The 19,748-nt window shown below is 38.1% G+C and overlaps 1 protein-coding gene across 1 annotated transcript in view; it reads left to right on the top strand.

The window, feature by feature from the left end:
• The window catches only part of LOC138696878 (endoplasmic reticulum metallopeptidase 1-like), a 56,408-nt gene that overhangs the window by 29,412 nt on the left and 7,248 nt on the right, over nucleotides 1-19,748 (top strand). The window contains exons 8-13 of the mRNA XM_069822336.1: nucleotides 667-847; nucleotides 2,497-2,681; nucleotides 5,695-5,850; nucleotides 9,932-10,137; nucleotides 15,665-15,783; nucleotides 18,845-19,014. Of these exons, the coding sequence (XP_069678437.1) occupies nucleotides 667-847; nucleotides 2,497-2,681; nucleotides 5,695-5,850; nucleotides 9,932-10,137; nucleotides 15,665-15,783; nucleotides 18,845-19,014 (1,017 nt within the window). The remainder of the gene's footprint in view (nucleotides 1-666; nucleotides 848-2,496; nucleotides 2,682-5,694; nucleotides 5,851-9,931; nucleotides 10,138-15,664; nucleotides 15,784-18,844; nucleotides 19,015-19,748) is intronic.

Below are 19,748 nucleotides of genomic sequence, written 5' to 3'. Positions count from 1 at the left end.
CAAGTCCTAATTCCGGATGAAATAGTATCTTTTGCAGACTATAACAAAATAATAACTTAACAGTAATTCATTATGTCGCTCACAGTACACACACTATTGTGCATAACTATTATAGCAATAATTTCTAAACATTACATACCTATTCTTTCCCAGAGTAGTATGAGCTTCGTTTAGTTGTAATTCAATATTATTCTTAATTCTCTTCACGGAACTAATACTTTTGCCAGAGTATTTAGCCGCTGTCTCATATTCCTTATCAAGAGGTTCCAGCAAACATTTGTTTAATTTTTCCTCCTCACAACACTTATATTATATTTGCGATAATTTCTTTTTCTCCGTTGTGGATAACAGCGTTACTTTATCTCCGCAGTGGTGTGATTTCACCATAATTACTACCCTGTGGTTACTGCTCCATATTAACAATACTGGTACGCAGTGAAGGAAATAGCTCTATGTTTCTTGACAAGAGATTATGATGTGGAGCATGCGCAAATAACTGAGTTGGCTTCATCCATGTTACGTGCTTCCTTCCCTCTGCCCCTCTGTCCCTGCTCAGGAAGTTCAAGATAACTTGCAATAACAGTACTAAAGCTTTTGGTATGAGACACAGTCTCTGTATTTCTAGAACACCATGTATATCAAATCTTTGTTCCTCGTATTTTGCAGTCTCCTTTGGATGCTGGTCTACAAAGTCGGCTTTATGTAAATGGAGTGCAGCTTCTGTGGACCATGCTGCTCTTGGCTGGGACTGTTTGTAGAATTCGTTCAACTTTCATGTTCATGCTTATTGTTATATTTCCTGCACTGAGCAATTTAATTCTTAGTCTGACGCGTTGGAGAAACAAGAGTAAGTGATGTTAAAATTTCGGTTTACTTTACTTATTATTTGTGAACATTCATTGAGTAAATGTGACATTTCTGTCGTTATACATATGCTCATAGTTTTATTTCAGCGCAGTTATGTATGTGATGTAACTGCTGTCTAGTTCTACTGAATGATTCAGTAAAAGCATGCAAAAATTAAACAGGAAATAAAGGATGTTCTACTAAACATTTTGAGATAGGGAAGTAGGGGTTTGTGAAGCCAGCTTAAGGTGATCAAGTTATTTTCACTAGCAAGTAAATATCCCACATTTACTCATGTATTTGTAGTTCGTGGAAAGTGTTTTGCCTGAATTTTTGGAGGATGTACTGTTCACGAGAGGATGAGGGTGTAACATCACGGAGTATCACCTCACTTCAGTGTAGATGTCTCCCATCGTCTGGATGATAAATTTGCTGGGCACTATATTAGAAAGGAAGGTCCTATTCTATACCCTGCAAGGTTACCCAATCCGAATCCACTATGTTGTCCACACCTGTGGAGTAATGGCTAGTGCATCTGGCCATGAAACCAGATGGCCCGGGTTCGATTCCTGGTCGGGGCAAGTTACCTGGTTGAGGTTTTTTCCGGGGTTTTCCCTCAATCCCATGTGAGCTAATGCTGGGTAACTTTCGGTGCTGGACCCCGAACTCTTTTCGCCGGCATTATCACCTTCATCTCATTCAGATGCTAAATAACCTAAGCTGTTGATAAAGCGTCGTAAAATAACCTACTACAAAAAAAAATACATATGATATTTCCGTGGAGGAATTCTGCATTACCATTTGATGAAAGATGGGTGGAGCGGAGAAAACATTTTTAGTTCAGACTCTAGTAGAAGTGATTAATTCGATTATGTACAGACCCAGAAACAAGAGCCACCTTCATGTTTATTGCTTGGGTTCGTGGATGGCTCCAGCTATAGAACACGTCTTTATTTTCTAGTTAGAATTATTTCGCAGTGATAGTGTTATGTTATAAGAAAAGTGAGCATACACTTTGAAAAGTGAACAAATGAAACATAAACTGCTATGTGGGCTATGGGTCAAATGTTGTAGGTTCAAGAGTAATTATTTGTATTTGTAAAATTAGCTTCTTCTTCTTTCTACTGCAGTAGGTGATGAGATACATTAATTAATTCATTGCTTAAACGTAGGTTCAATAAAAACTTTCAATTTGCTTATACTGTATATAAAAATGCAGTAAGCTATAAAGTATCCTAACTATTAACAACAAATATTCTTGTGGTCGATAAAGATCCCAGATAAATAGCATGAAATTGTAGAGCAGCTAAGTTGCGAGGGTTAAATATGTAGTAATTATTCCTTTTAATAATTCAAGAAAATAAACTATAAATGACAATATCATTTGCATATATGATAAAGGATCTGAATGTGTTGCGAAATATAATATAGAACTTTTTGTATAATGAGAATGTTGTTGTTGTTTTCTAATGCCAGGCGTTTGACAATAAAGTCATTTGACCTCTTGCACTCCAATATTTTTCAAAGATATTATCATGACTAGCCACTGAAGCACAGATTTTGAGGTGTTCCGAATCCATTTCAATGAGAATGTAATGTCAGCTGTATGACACACATTTTCTATATCCGTATAATTTCTTTCTGTTGCAGCTCATCTTTGGCTGTTGGTGTACATAACCAGTAACATACCAGTAATCATTTTCGTCTTCTATCACACGGTTGTGGCATTTGGCCTTTTTATACCAATAACAGGAAGAATAGGACCTGATAAAAATCCAGAGTTTATAATTGGTGCATTTTCATTTCTTTTATGCACATTATCATCAGCGTTTGTGGTTAGTATCTTCACTAAATTAATTTGTTTGTACGGTAACTAAAAGAAATAATAACTATTAATAGTAGTTATTTACAATATCACGTGTTAAAAATGATATTTTATTCTGTGAATAGCGATGTCGCTTGCGTGACGAACATCTTCAAGAAGTCTTGCTGCACAGAACAGAAACCAGACATCAACAATCTCTTTATCTTTGAAAAACTAGTTCCACATTTCTCATTAAGTAATCATGCATGCACTGTTCTATAAAAATATTTTTTTAACTATTGCCAGAAATGACAGTAGCGTTACTGCGAAATATTTACTGAAAATTATTGTATGTATAAATTTATTTATACTTCGAGGAATTATATGTAGTATATTGTGGTCCACGACCAATCATTCTTGTAGTTACTGGCCCTCCAAATAAAGTTTTGACATCCCCGTTTTGGGAACTCTTATCTGTTGTTAATATTCCTCTGGCCTTTACTTTTCAAATGCCCCTTGTGTAACAGTTTTCCGATGTATTGTTCCATAGGTACCTTATAGTCAGGGCTGGGCAGTATTTGAAATACATGTATTTCAAATACATTTGTATTTTGTAATTTGCAAGGATTCTAAAAAGTATTTTGTATTTTGTATTTAAATACATAAAATTGATGTATTTTTTTATTTCAAATACTCAAAATACTTTCTTCTTCTTCTTCTTCTTCTTCTTCTTCTTCTTCTTCTTCTTCTTCTTCTTCTTGTCCTTCAAGTTCTGGATTTGTATTTGAAGAATGGACTTCTGTCTTATTTGCCTACCCATTTCAGATGTGCTAGCCATACACTTAGTTTTCTTGCCACAACTGATTTCCTTAATGCCATAAAGAAATCTCCAACAGCATCAAGGATCCATCACCCAACACTTGCTAAGTGTTCAGCATTATGGAATGCGTCTAGAAGACCCAAATCCTCAGAAATTTTATCAGATGTCTTGAAATATTCATTAAAGTTTCCTTGCCCAACTCGATGGATTTCTCTTTATTGCTCAATCTCTCAAATATTGCAATTCAAACATGATATAAACAGTGTTTGTGAAAAACTGGGATTGCCAACCTTTAAAGATGTTGAGTTCCAGCACCTTGCAGTTCAGAAACCCAGTTCCGTAGCCCTTGATTTAATGCAAAATGAGAAGACGTGCTATTACAGCCAACTTCTATCCACATTAATTTCCCTCAAAAACAGATTACATATTATGTTATCTAGTAATCTACGCCATCTATTCCAAGTAACTCCAATCCTAATGAGTTCGCTTTCATCAAGATTTAAAGCGATGTTTGATCTGACCTTAGAAGCAAATTGCGTTATTTTGGCAGCTTGTTTCCACCCATCATTTAAGATGGATGGCTACCTGACAGTGTCTCACCAAATGATAAGAAGAGGATACAGAATATGTGTGTGAAATCAGCTAAGCAGTTCTCGCTACACCTTTGGTCATTTCAGACGATGAGGACGATGAAAACAATTTTTATGTTTTCAACTCAAGTACAACAGACTTTGAAAAGCAAAAAGAAAAGAACTTGTCTACTGCGGAGTATGAGCTCATACAATTCTTCAATGGCAAAGGGACAACCCTGTGCTCTCTAGAGAATTACCCAACAGTGAAACAAGCTTTTATAAAGTATAATATAAGTTTGTGTTCCCCTGCACCTGTAGAAAGAATGTTTAGTTTTGTAGGATTTATTCATTCACCAGCAAGGGGATCCTTACCTGATGAACTTTTTGAGAAACTGGCTTTTTTTAAAGGGAGCAGTAATTATTCATATGTAGCACAATGTCATTGTTGACTGGGAAAAGGAAGAATGTTCAGTTACAGGTTTATATAAAACTTCGAGATAAAAATAATTTTAATGTTAATATAATATTTTAGATTTTCGGTAATATTAATTTCAATTCAGGAATCCGCCCCTGAGCACGAGTTCTACTCTTTCAAGGGCGAGCTAAAGTTTTTTTGTATATATTACATTTTATGTTACATTTATTAGCAAAATAATAAAGAAATAAATAAATTCTTATTTCTTTATATATTGTATCAGGTATTTGAAATAGAAATGTATTTTGAGTATTTGAAATACAAATGTATTTTGGTTAATTTTTTAAAAGTATTTTGTATTTGTATTTCAAATACTATTCTTTGAAGTATTTTGTATTTGTATTTGAAATACTTGGATGTCAGTATTTTGCCCAGCCCTGCTTATACTGGGTGTTCATTTCAAAGTGTGTCATGACGTCACTGTTGATGAGTCAGCGATTTGAAGCGAGTTTCAGCTTTTGTGTCAGAGAAGTTGCCTATTGATCAAGGCGTTCAATCTGAACTTGAGAACGTGTATGGTATAACTTGAATGTCGTAGCAACAGATGGCGGTCTGTACGGTCTGTGTGCTACCATAACCTCTTTCGAACTGTGTTTTGCCGGGCAAGTCATACGCAGGATATTTGTTATCATCAGTTGCGTACGGCAACATTCCACAATACAAATCAAATGCTCCGTGTCCATGTTCACCGTCGAAATTAATGTCAACAAATACGTAGCAATCGTCTTAACTCTCTCCACATATCCCGACAGTAAGAAAAAAACTCACCTCAGTACATGTTTCGAAACAGTTCACATTCCTGCCACTACCGGCGTTACCGTACGTATCAGTAAGTACTCTAATGAATGAACGCCGTGCTTGCTAGGCAACTTCTCTGGCACAAAAGTAATACACCTCTGCGGAAGTGTAGGAAGATTGAATTCTCTAGGCTCATCGACTAGCCATGTGACGGCATACAGCGAGCCATGACACACTTTGAACTGAACACCCAGTAGTTATGATTCAACCACGTTTATAATATTTTGTTTGTATTTGTGTGTGTGTGCATGCGACATTAAAACAAATCATAAACTCGATTGAGATATGATTTCAAAGTGCAAATGCATAAAACTTGTTTAATAAATGTGACAGATTATTATATTCTTATTAAGGTTCTCTTTTCTGTGTTTTGTTCTAGACTCCTTTGATCATACTGGTGAAAAATCCATGGAGAACATTAGGAGGTGCTTCTGTGCTCCATATACTGACTATTTTGTCTATAGTGGCTTCACCATTAGGATTTCCATATAGTGCCAATCCCTCTGCACCAACACCGCAGAGAATTCATGTTTATGTAAGTTCTCTTTGTTGACAGTTTAATTGTCACATGTTCCACAGGTCAGATCCATAATCTTCTTCGTGAAAACTTCTGTCACCATTCTAATGTAACGCGTGACATGAACCTACTTGACATACAAATTCAAACATACAAACTCTTTCAGGGGCGAGCTAAAGTTTTTTCTGTATATATTATATTTTATGTTACAATTATTAGCAAAATAATAAATAAATAAATAAATTTAACATTCTGGCATATTTTTCAAAGAAGTCAGTACCAGTAATTGTAATGTGTCTTTTAGTTACTCAGCAACAAACGTGTTTCTTATTGCTTCGAACACAATCAGATATTCTGGTGGTGTACTAGAGATATTTAAACTAGTTCAAGGTAGCATTGTCAATATCTTCTGCTGCTGTGATTTTTAAATGACTATTACACTCTTACTACGTCGTACTACTTTTGACCAATAAAACGGTACGAAAGGACGTATTTCAACCAATCATGGCTGCTTATCGCACAATTTTATCGAGTCCCTAGCATTTGTTTAATTTTATCGCATTCCTAGCATTTGTTTAATTTTATGACGTCCCTAGCATTTGTTTCTTTGTTTGAAATTGCGCTGGTCTGGACGTCAAATATATATATATATATATATATATATATATATATATATATATATATAATTACAAACCACTCCAGTCGATGCACAGCAGTTTCAAATATGACTCGCATTGGCATTCAAGAACAAGAATTAATAAAAATCACTGATCATACCTATGCATCTTCTGAAATCCGATTTACAAATAAATGAAGAGCACCATTCGGAAATCCTGAATAAGTTGAATACACCATGTACGCCTACATCAACGAGTTCCACTTCTATTATGCTCACGTCCAATATAACATCAATTGAACCACCAACCACATTCAAATTTGAAAATTGTACATTCAATAATTATTTCTTTTAAAATTATTCATTCGGAAATTCTGAATAAGTTGAATACACCATGTAGGCCTAAATCAACGAGTTCCACTTCTATTACGCACACGTCCAATATAACATCAATTGAACCACCAACCACATTCAAATTTGAAAATTGTACATTCAATAATTATTCCTTTTAAAATTATTCATGTTTATTTTTTATGTCATCATCGTTAATTAAAACTTTTCTAACACTTGTGTATATTAGTTAGGTTATGTTATAGCTTCTGCTATATGATATTATGGATAGTCACGTATCAGAGATTGTTTAATATTAAGATTTATTGAAAATCATCTGTCAAGTGACGTTGATTACTGGGATTCGGATAATTGAAGTGGAATGTTGCATTTTAATAAAAATGAAACTGAATCAACAAAGCCTTCTTGACTAGTAACATTGCCATCGTGTATAATAGATCGAGAACTTCTCGACGAGAAAGCATTGCTCACTACTGCCATCTAGCGTAATATTTGTAATGTTGAGATGGTACAATAATACATTTGAAGACAGTTGTATTTTCGTAAGTCAATTAATATTTTATTGTATTGGAGTACTTCGTTACTTTTAATCTTTATATACTTTCTTCTAATCGTGTAATAGTCAATTAAATCCCACTCGAGTTTTGATTTTCTCTAGATAAATCAAAACGTCTAGTGAGATTACTGTTGATTACTTTCAAGATTAATTTTACCACTTGCAACACTGTCCTCTATTTCCTTGCATTTCTTTATGAATGTTGCGAGTGTTGGCTGCGCATACCCTTACTTTTAGCCATTTCAGTCTGTTTCAGTCCTCAATATAAATTACTGAATTCTGCTAATTTAGACTCCAAACTGATTTGTTTTCGTGTTACACCTGCCATCAGTAACAACAAACACTTGAATGTGAAAGGCGCCAGGCTGTCAGGAAGACAGTGGCAGGAAGCATAAAGGTAAATCCTGTTCAGGGTCACGTGCCCTTGAAGCAGGTAGAATTCTATCATAACACACGCCTTGCACAGAATGCCAATGAAAAAGGACAGACAAAATAACTGGAAAATATACCAAGTGAAAAGTGAAATACTACTGATCGTTAAACTAAGTAAATACTTACTTACTTACAAATGATTTTTAGAGAACTCTGAGGTTCATTGCTGCCCTCAGATAAGCCCGCCGTCAATCCCTATCCTGAGCAAGATTGGATCAAGTTGTCAATGGTACATTTGTGCAGAGGTGGCACCATCTTGCAACTGCTCCTTTGTTTCTCTTGTGCGCACATCGATAATAATGCCGTCTAGCAATGATAGCTTCAGGTGCTTCATCTAGGTTCCTACTTGAATTTATAACTTACTGACTCTCATTCCTAAATGTTATTAAAATTTTAATTATATCAGTCTTTAAGTGTTCATGTTGTTGTTGTTTTCTAATGCTAGACGTTTGACAATAAAGTCATTTGACCTCTTGCACTCCAATATTTTTCAAAGATATTATCATGGCCAGCCACTGAAGCACAGATTTTGAGGTGTTCCGAATCCATTTCTTGATTCAGTTGATTCTGTACCATTAAAGTAGTCCCCGCCCGGAGATCCGATTGGGAGACTATTTTACCTCTGGATAATTTTACCTTAATGGTACTCATTTCATATTGGAGTGAAAATGGCAAGTTGTAGCCGATTTAAGTGAACACCATATTTTAACGTTCTGGTGGCTACTTCATTCACACATAACCCCCAGAATATCTGGAGGACCACACCTGCTGTTGGTCGACGGGTCCACTGGACCTAGCTGGGAGATCTTGTTGATCACCAGCTTTCCCTCCTTAAGCCACTGAAGGACGATTTTAGTGCCATAGCAGGTCAGCACTAGGAACAGAAAAGTAGAAAGAGGAGGAAGGAAAGGGAAATGAACCCCTAGGCCTCGAATACTCTAATGCCGTTGGGGTCGAAGAAAGTAAGAGTTCAGTCAGAGGACTGGATAGGAAAGGGTAAAGAGGGAATTAGGTATTGAATAGAGGAAAATTATACCAAATTCAGTCATTAACTCATCAAGCTGACCAGTGCTAATTGATGAGTAGCCCCTCCCTTTAGTTCAGGTTGTAAAATTATGCTTACTAACAGCTGCACCACGGGAAGGTAGGGATGGGACATTGGGTATTTGTCCAGGTTGGTTCCTTAAAGCCTTCAATGGGAAGGATTAATGGCTCTCCCCCCGTATCCGACAGATACCCTTTTGCAGATACTTAGACTTCAACAAACAAAATTTGATAACACAATCCCAAGGGAAAAAAATGGAACTCACTGCATCAAAATCCACAGTTAATTCCCGATTTACCACGAAAATCGTCTGTAGCTGCATTTAGATTGGCAACAGGCCATGATTGTTTGGCCAAACACCTGCATAGAATTGGAATATATCAGTCCCCTAACTGCCCATTGTGCAACTCAAACCAAGAAATGGATTGGGAACACCTCAAAATCTGTGCTTCAGTAGCTGGTCATGATAATATCTTTGAAAAATATTGGAGTGCAAGAGGTCAAATGACTTTATTGTCAAACGCCTGGCATTAGAAAACAACAACAACAACTTACTTACAAATGATTTTTAGAGAACTCTGAGGTTCATTGCCGCCCTCAAATAAGCCCGCCGTCAATCCCCATCCTGAGCAAGATTGGATCAAGTTGTCAATGGTACATTCGTGCAGAGGTCGCACCATCTTGCAACTGCTCCTTTGTTTCTCTTGTGCGCACATCGATAATAATGCCATCTAGCAATGATAGCTTCAGGTGCTGCATATAGGTTCCTACTTGAATTTATAACTTACTGACTCTCATTCCTAAATGTTATTCAAATGTTAATTATATTAGTCTTTATGTGTTCATTAATCATATTCTCCATAAAGTTTGAGTTTCTTAAATGGGTGTACCGAAAATAGGAAATTCAAATAAATATTACTTCCTAACAGCAACTTTGAACTTCACCGAAGGGTTCCGTTATTTGAGAATGTCTAGTATAATAATGTAATTGTTACAAGAAAGAGGATGGAACAGGCTATCGCACCAGTATTTGAAAATAGATAGTTGACTTTTGATGTATTTTTTTATGCTTAAATTCTTATTAAGGAAATTTCTTCAGCATACTGAACAGGTATCCCATGACCTATCAGGACATGTTCGGTTGCAAAATTCAGGATTCTGGCTTGTGAATCTGGATCGTCATAGTCCTGGCAGTGTTGCTTCACTGATTCCTGAAGTTGCCACTGCACAGTCAGTACAGCCGATGTGTGAAAAGGAGCTTGTATGTGGTCTTCCAATCTTCACACCAAGAGTTCTTCAAATAAGGCAAGTTTCAAGTTTGCAAGAAAAGCAGTAACAAACTGATATTCACTAATATCAGTCAATCTCAAGATTCTACAGTCCATCTAGGACCTTGGCATCCCTTACAGAAGTCACCCACTCATGTCTGTTCTGGGCACATTTCCTCCAGTCTTTATCCCCAGTACTTCCACACCCTTACTAATGTCATCAAGCTATCTTTTCCTTGGTTTGCCTGGCCTGGTATTCACTAAGCACGAGTATATTTGAATTGGTTTTTTGAGAAACCTCGTGAGTCAAATTTTAACAAAACTGAGTGTATGCTAATTCCTGTTCATTTTGTAGAAAAATACCACAAGTCAAATGCTATTTCTTTTGTGACATATACACTTGAAAATTAGATTTCATGGAGAAGGCCCATAAGTCAGTGACAAGGCTGACACAGAATGAACAAAACTATAGCCTAAGCTGTTTGTTTGGTAAATTAATTATTTTGTATCTCAATTTTGGATTTGTTAGAATAATCTTGTAGTGTAGGCTTTCACGGCCGGAGTCTGTAGATCTAGATTCATTTTCCGGGCTGAGAGGCCGTGGTCTATTGGTTGGTTTTATACCAGACTTTTCATCTGCATCTGCGGCAGACATCTTCAGTGGAGTGGTATCCGAGGTCGCAAAACTCTCTTCAGCGTACCTGAGGCAACTGATCCTGTGGCTGGTTGTGCGGGCGTATTTATAGAGCAACTAGCGGGCCGAGGCCTGTTGTCGCTGCGGTCCGCGCCGCTTTGTTCGCTGCTCCCGTTCTGGGTTCCGTTCTTTTGTTGTAGTGGCTTCTTATCTGTTCTGTTTAGGACCAGGTACCAACACTTGTTTAGCTTTACGCCTTCTTCCTTGCGATTAAAGTTGTTGTTATGTTTATATATTTCGATTGCTTCTCTATGTAGACGGGGGAAGAAGTGCGTCGTCGTGCTCAAGATGTCCGTGTCCTTGAATCGTATGTTGTGATCGCCCTCTTGATAGGCATGTGCTGCCACTGCTGATTTGTTGATCTGTCCTAGGCGGCAATTCCTATTGTGTTCTGTCAGTCTCGTCCTGACGCTCCGCTGTGTAGTACCGATGTAGACTTCCCACACGAACACGGAATCCTGTAAACTCCGGCGGACAGCAGCAAGGACAAACGAGATAAGCTGCTGTCCACCGGAGTTTACAGGATTCCGTGTTTGTGTGGGAAGGTCTACATCGGTACTACACAGCGGAGCGTCAGGACGAGACTGACAACACAATAGGAATTGCCACCTAGGACAGATCGACAAATCGGCAGTGGCAGCACATGCCTATCAAGAGGGCGATCACAACATACAATTCAAGGACACGGACATCTTGAGCACGACGACGCACTTCTTCCCCCATCTACATAGAGAAGCGATCGAAATATATAAACATAACAACAACTGTAATCACTAGGAAGAAGGCGTAAAGCTAAACAAGTGTTGGTACCCGGTCCTAAACAGAACAGATAAAAAGCCACTACAACAAAAGGACGGAACCCAGAACGGGAGCAGCGAACAAAGCGGCGTGGACCGCAGCGACAACAGGCCTCGGCCCGCTAGTTGCTCTATAAATACGCCCGCACAACCAGCATCCCTCTTACAGGTCTACGGAGTGAAGAGTCAATGACTAGACTCCGGATCTGACAGAAACCATCAAAAAGCCAATTGGCTAATACTGTTATGATGATTAAATAACTTGAGCTAACATATCGTCCCCAATAATTCCGTTTTGCTGATCGATGGAGTTGTAATAGAGCCAATTGGCTAGTCTACATCCATCGAATCAAGTCATTTTACCTAAGAGCCAACTGGCTAGTCTCTGAAATTGAGACATCTCATCCTGCCTAAGGTTTTTCCGTGGTTTTCCTAAGGCGTTAAGACAAATGTCGGGATGAGCCCTAAAAGAAATGGGCCACGGACCTGCATTCACTTCCCTAGACATTGGTGACGGCTCAAAATTAATGATTATACACATCGAACTCGGGCCCTAACAGAATTCAATCGTCCCCTTGTAGAGATCAATGGAGTCATCAAAGAGCCAATTGGCTATTGCCGTTAAGATTAATCCCTACGCGTTCGAATCTTCAAACAGCCAAACTGGCTATTACCGTTTCGTGCCTAGACTCCTCCTCCTAATTGGTACCATCGCGTCTTTCCTCCGGACAGGTCGCTGTACTTCTGCCCCTCCCCCCCCGTATGTTGTATCTAATCAGTTACGTCCATTTTCGGCTTACCCTTGGAAATTTCTAGCGCTCCTTCACTGGGGCGACGAAACCCGAAGTGAGACAAATGGCCAAGAGGCTTGGAGCTCACATATTCAGTTTTTCACAGCCCCAACTCCCCCCTTGCAAGGCCGTGTTTTCACGTACCTTTGAAGTTTCTCCTCCCACTTCCCCCCCTCATTCATTCAGCCACAGGATCAGTAGCCTCAGGTACGCCGAGAAGAGTTTTGTGACCTCAGATACCACTCCACTGAAGATGTCTGCCGCAGTTGCAGACAAAACGTCTGGTATAAAACCAACCAATAGACCACGGCCTCTCAGCCGGGAAAATGAATCTAGATCTGTTAGAATAATGTTGTCTTTTGTGTAAAATATTATTCTATTAGATTAATTCATGCAGAACTTTATTGTTTATATAATACGAATATTTATTTCCAGTCAACGACTTTACTATTAATATATGTAAGGTGCAAGTCCTTACATTACATGGTTTAATATTGTATGAACGTTTTCGTCGGTTTCATACCAACATCATCAGATACAACATTCTATATAGCAATATCATCATTAACAGGTACATATGTCTCTACAAACCAAAATACAATATACAGGTTGTTTCAAAAATAGAGGGCATAATTTCGGCTATGTATTCCCCATATGTAGACAATACAAAAAGTTCATTACAACATGTGTCCGGAAATGCTTGGTTTCTGAGTTATGGCTTTCAAAACAGTGATATTCACCGGAACGTTTTTCTTCTCGCAGGCAGTTGCCTCCACAGCAGATGTTCCTTGAATACAAGCCTCACATCAATGTCTCATGGCCCTGCGAACACGATTCCAAATTCCAGGAGTATTCAGTATTTCCTCACAACCTGCCACAATTCGATTCCGAAGGGATTTCATGTCAGGCACCGGAGACGAATACACCAAAATGGCCCCACAAGTAGAAATCGATAGGGTTCAAATCAGGTAGGATTGGAGGCCAAGCGATTGGGCCACTTCTACCAATCCTTCGATCAGGGTATCTGCTGGTACAAACGACGAGCCAGTGCAGCATTGCCGTCCGCCTTATCGTACATGAAGTGCACTTCTGTCAGCTTCTGATTTGAGTGCATGTCGCACAGTACAACGCCAAACACAACTTCAATGTAGCCTTCTCCTCGGAATTAACTGTCAGAGTGTCCTCTGTTAATATCTGCTGTAAAGGCAACTATCTGCGGGTAGAAAAACGTTACAGTGAATATCACTGTTTTGAAGGCCATAACTCGGAAACCAAGCATTTCCGGACACATGTTGTAAGGAACTTTTTGTATTGTCTACATATGGGGAATACATACCTGAAATTATGCCCTCTATTTTCGAAACACTCTGTATATTAATAAGCATATAATATGATAAAAACATGATAAAAACCAACATCATTAGGATATAAATGTGTCTTTCTTGTGTGACTACACCCTACTGTCAAATGATTAAAGCACACGTGTGATTACAATACTGATACAAATATGTTTGCAGGTCTTCACTGATAAAATAATAAAAATAAAATGAAATCTGTATACTATATTGTGTGAAGAGATGCGTTACAGTAATTGAACTATGTTAGCTGATTTTTTTCGTGTCCGTATTCTTGTTTTATCATTACTGCACGTTTTTTCACCTTCTAATGTATGTACGTCATAATATGTAGACTGAGGTTGTGCCTTGAGTCTAATTATTCAAAGTTGTTATGGATGTCTTTTGTATCCGACGATATATTTCAATATTAGGCTGTCTTATGATGTTGAATTGCGGCATATACTTGAACGTGCATTATAAACGGTGATGCTCTTCAATCTAAAATGGAAGTAATAGAGTTATGTAATTAAATTAAATAATGTGTATTATCATTAAGTTGATGACTTGACTTTAAATGAAGAGTTATTGAAAATTTTATGAGATTAATTAAATTTCGTGTGACGTGTTGAGTAGATGGAAACTTACATAGTTTATTGTTTATGTCCTTAGTGACATTAAATACAGGTTAGAATAAAATTCGTTCACATGAAACAAAAATTATGAAGTCACCTTCTGAATACTGGTTTTGAGAATCAAATTCGTATTATTTTTGAACCAAATTTTCAATACATTCATGAAATAAAGATATTGTTTTGTTACATCTTTACCAGATTTTGAAAAACCCCATAAGTCAAACATTTTCAAACGTATTGAATATTGAGTCACATTCTATTTACACAATGCAGAACTGCAGTAATTTATTTCAAATTCGACCAATGAATACTAGTAGTGTGATTTCTTCTTCAGCAGATATGTTTAATAGAGGAAAATGCATTGTTACACTTATGCATGTAACTTTGTTTAAAAATACATAATTCTCATTAGAGTTCAAATAGCTGACTGAGATTTACAATGGAATGTGTGGTGGTGCAGCAACTGATGAGGAAAACCCATGCATTGTGTTCTGGGTCGACATTAAAGCAAAGCTATACTTGTTTTTTTGAAAGATGGGACATGACAGTTAAGCGGCCGAGCTTGGAACTACAGTGCTCTGTTGCCAATATGGACTACCATGCTGCCAGCTTATGGAAGCTAACAATTGACGTTAATATGGCTGACGTTAAAATATTCATTGACAATTGACGCAAAGGTAAGAAAACAATACAAAAATCGACAGAGAATCAAACACAAAACGTACCAATGCTAACATTGTGTGCACAATAAATGTCGCCAAGAGAGCTATTAAGCACTCGCCTGGAAACGGTAAGTTTGGCAACTCAACCGTTGTTACCATAGCAACAGGCCTACCACGCTATGTGACATTCAGTTGTTTTTCCGATAGCAACGCTCCTGTCATGTCCCATCTTTCAAAAAAACTAGTATAAGTTACTGACATTCTTGCCAAGCTGCGAGATTGCTGTGTAACAATTGAATTCTTCCCCTGAATAAGGGTCTAACTCAAATGATGGAACAGTATACCTTAGACTCTGGGGATTTTTCAATTAATGGATTGAGTTTTCCTGACCTCGTGTATAGAGTGTCCCAGAACTTCATATACGAGTATTACTGCAACATGTGTATAGAAAGTAACAGTGGACGTTTTGAACAACTGCTCTAAAATTCATGTAAGGTTCTTTTCATTTCTTTAAATAAATAATTTACTAGCTATGTGAAAGATCTCTTGCCAGACTGGAATGCCAGTCTCTTAGATTTGAACCTCTCTGTAAATAAAAGGAGAAATTTGAGCTGATTCAGAATAATATAAAATTTACAATTTTTATTGCAGTGAATTTACCAGTTGGGTTCCAGCCCCAACTCCAGTGGTGCATCGTCCAACCAATCTAGAGCTTACATCTAGGGAGACAATATCGAACACAGTCACAAGGTTTTCTTTCACTATCGGAGGTAAATTTCTTTATAGAGTTGTAGCTTTCTTCTTTATTTTTCTTCTCAACGTATAATACGAGGCCTGTCTAAAAAGTATCCGACTTTAAATTTTCCCGCGCAAAGTAGTGATTCTAAGGTGGCGCCACTGTGCACGGTGGAAGGAGGAACCATATTGCGCATGCTTGAATTTTTTCACCGCATTCGGTTGTGCCAGTCACTGGCTGGTGGTCGCCAAGTAAGGTGCTGTTCTAAGTGTTTGTCGGATTTAGTTTTCTCGCAAGATGACTGAACGAATTGAGCAAAGATACTGCATCAAATTTTGTCAAAAGCTTGGTGATTCTCAAAGTCAGACAATTCGTAAGATTCAGCAGGTGTTTGGGGAAGATGCGATGGGTGTAACACAAATTAAGGAGTGGTTCAACCGATTCAAAGATGGCCGCACATCAGCGGAGAGTGAGCAGCGTTGTGGCAGGCCCCAAACTGCTCGGAGTGCAGCTGTTGTTGAGAGGGTGCGAAATTTGGTGATGGCAGATCGTCGTTTGACCGTGCGGGAGATTGCCGAAGAGGTTGGAGTAAAGATTCTGCACATGCAATTTTGCGTGATGATTTGAACATGAACCGAGTGGCTGCGAAATTCGTGCCCAAGTTGTTGTCCCCGGAACAAAATGACCTCCGTCGTGACGTTGCACAGGACCTTCTGGACACCGCCAACACTGATCCTGGGTTTCTGAACACCGTGATAACTGGAGATGAGTCATGGGTGTACGGGTACTACCCAGAAACAAAAAGACAGTCGTCGCAATGGAAGCATCCTGAGTCTCCAAGGCCGAAGAAAGCGCGGCAGGTGCGAAGCAAAATCAAGGTGATGCTGACTGTTTTCTTTGATGTCCGTGGAATTGTGCATCACGAATACGCACCGGAAGGACAAACGGTGACAAAGGAGTACTATCACGATGTTCTCCAGCGACTCCGTGATGCAGTTTGGTGCAAAAGACCAGACATGTGGACAGCGAACAACTGGCACTTGCATCACGACAATGCCCCCGCACATTCATCCCAATTGATCCACACTTTCTTGGCCAAACATGGAATTACAACCGTTCGCCAACCTCCCTGCTCTCCAGACCTGGCTCCTTGCGACTTCTGGTTGTTTCCAAAATTGAAGACACCACTGAAAGGATCCCGTTTTGAGAGTAGAGAAGAGATAATGCGGAACGTGACGACGGAGCTGAACACCATTCCAAAAGAAGACTTCCAGAGGTGTTTCCGGCAGTGGAAGGATCGGTGGGCTAAGTGTGTGCAAGCACAAGGGGCCTACTTTGAAGGGGATTAGGATCCCAACCCCGTCAGGTATTTGAAATATTTTTTCTGGCTAAAGGTCGGATACTTTTTAGACAGGCCTCGTATGTCAGTTTTAAATATATGAGGAAGGGTAAAAATATTATAAAATTCCAAATATCTGGAAAGTATTGATATCCTCCATGTCACCTAACAGTAAGAAAAATGATAATTTTACTATAACGTTCACAGGAATGTAATGAAATGTTTACTTACATACAGAGCAGTTTAAGAGTGAAAGGAAAATTATTGAGCTTTTACATCACAATAATTTTGTGAGTCCTAGTCATGTTGCCTGAATAAAGTGATTATTAATTGATTTTCATTTTATTTGAATCAGTGGCGGCTCCTGCATATTTCTTAAGAGGAGGAAAGAAGGTAACTCGTAAAAATGACACCTTCTTGAGAGAAACATGCTACAAATTAGCCTACATGCATACATGTAACACCAGATAGTGTTAGGGTTGGCCTTCTCTTTCGTATAGCAATAATCTGTTCTTGTAAACTGAGTTTCCTAAATTGTCCAAATATGTTTTCACTTCCATTCATTGGTGGATAATTGCACAAATTAACAATTACAAGGAAATTCACAAACTCGCAGCATTTTTAGTACCACACTACAGCATCACACGTGTTGGTAGAGACTAGCTACTAACACATAACCAGAACTGTGGGAATGAGAAATAATCTGTTAGGAAAGCGAGAACACTGCACCCACTCGCATGGTCTGTATTGCCACATGTACATTTTACAAGTTCAGTATCACATGCTTTTGAAGAATGTCAGTTCTTGTAAAGTCATATTACCATTATTGCTCAAAGCTGCAGGTGGCCGATTATTTTTTTTTGTTAAAAATATTGTAGTTTGGTGTACTTTCAATTTCAAATATATTTGTACAAAACTGACAACTTGGCTGTTGTCCTATCTAGTAGACAATGAATGGAAGTGAATTTCAGGGGCCAAAAAGATCTGCGATGCTAACGTAGAACTACTTCCTCTTTGTGTTATATAAATCTAACTTCGACTTTCAGATATCCTCGAAAGTTCCAAACCATGAGTAGTAGCTTATGTAAAGTGCAATGAATAATATATTTTGATTTATGATTTTAAAAAAAGTTTATACGGTGTCTTTCATAGCTTTGCGTTAAAACTGCTTTTATTGTGCCTCCTCCTAGATGTGTTATAGTCTGATTGAATGCAGCATCGTTAGATGGCAGCGGTAGCGAGTTTGTTGCAAGACCAGTTGGTTTTATTTCCCGCCCTTGCGCTGATTCAGAGGAGGATCTCCTCCCTTACTGTTCATTCACTTGTTTTAAAACTCTGCTTCTTTCTCTGGCCGCTAGTGCGCTGTTGTCTATGTGTGTTAACTGCAGTAAAGGAGGAAAAGGATTTTTTTCTCACAGTTTTCTAGCAGCACATGATTGCGCGTCATTTAAAACTCGATTAACTGAGGTTTTCTTATAGCTGTGAACTTAAAAATCATCGAATCTTCCTCGAATTTCAAGGCACATATTTCATTTGGTATTTACTTTCAAAAGAAGAAAAATGTGAGGAGGATGTTCCTCCCTTCCCTCCCGCGAGAAACCGCCACTGATTGGAATTATTGTTGCCTATATTTCGCATTTTGCATGATTTGTAGTCATTCTAGATAGTTGACATGCATCTTCTTCATAACACAAAGCATATTTGTGACAGTTTTGTGTTATTTGAAAATAGTACAGACTGTTATTTCTGTTTGCAGGACCAGATCGTATGGTATTTGTAATTTCACCATATCGGAAACTTGAAAACTGGAGTTTCGATGGTGGTGTGTTTGAAAGTGGTTACGAGTGGCAGAATAGACCTGTTTACTTCATTAATTATGTTGAAGGTTTAACAGGACCACCATTTGAATTTTGGATTGATTTGAAGGTAATTGAATTATTAAATTGTAAACATAACAACAGTTTTATTCTGTAGCACTTTTAATTGTTTTTTGAATATTAATTTTTTTAATCTGAGTGCAATTTTGATTCCAGGATGTGCCGTTCGATGTTACATTTGTAAATTTTTTATTTTTATTTTTTTTTTATTTTAGTAGGTTATTTTACAACGCTTTATCAACATCTTAGATTATTTAGCGTCTGAATGAGATGAAGGTGATAATGCCAGTGAAATGAGTCCAGGGTCCAACACCGAAAGTTACCCAGCATTTGCTCATATTGGGTTGAGGGAAAACCCCGGAAAAAACCTCAACCAGGTAACTTGCCCCGACCTAGAATCGAACCTGGGCCACCTGGTTTCACGGCTAGATGCGCTAACCGTTACTCCACAGGTGTGGACTACATTTGTAAACTGACAACCATGTAGTATTAGATAATCACAGTTGTATAAATAATATCAGCTATAAACGGAAAAAGAAATACTGCTTTATGAGCAAGTTCAGTGACGAAGTCAACTGCTGTCTACATTTATTACATACTTATTTCTGAAGGCCATAGTGTGGCTGAAAAGATCAGATCGATGGGAAATATACATGATCCCATTGGGAATTGAACCCACGACCTTCCTTCTTGTAGCATAATGCCTTAATTGCAATGCTACCATATACTTTGATCTTTGTGAAAATAATCTGAAAAATAAAACTTGAATGGTCTGGGTAAGTG

Source organism: Periplaneta americana, chromosome 3, assembly GCF_040183065.1.
Source record: "Periplaneta americana isolate PAMFEO1 chromosome 3, P.americana_PAMFEO1_priV1, whole genome shotgun sequence".
Lineage (NCBI taxonomy): Eukaryota > Metazoa > Arthropoda > Insecta > Blattodea > Blattidae > Periplaneta > Periplaneta americana.
This window is presented reverse-complemented; position numbering and strand designations above follow the sequence as displayed.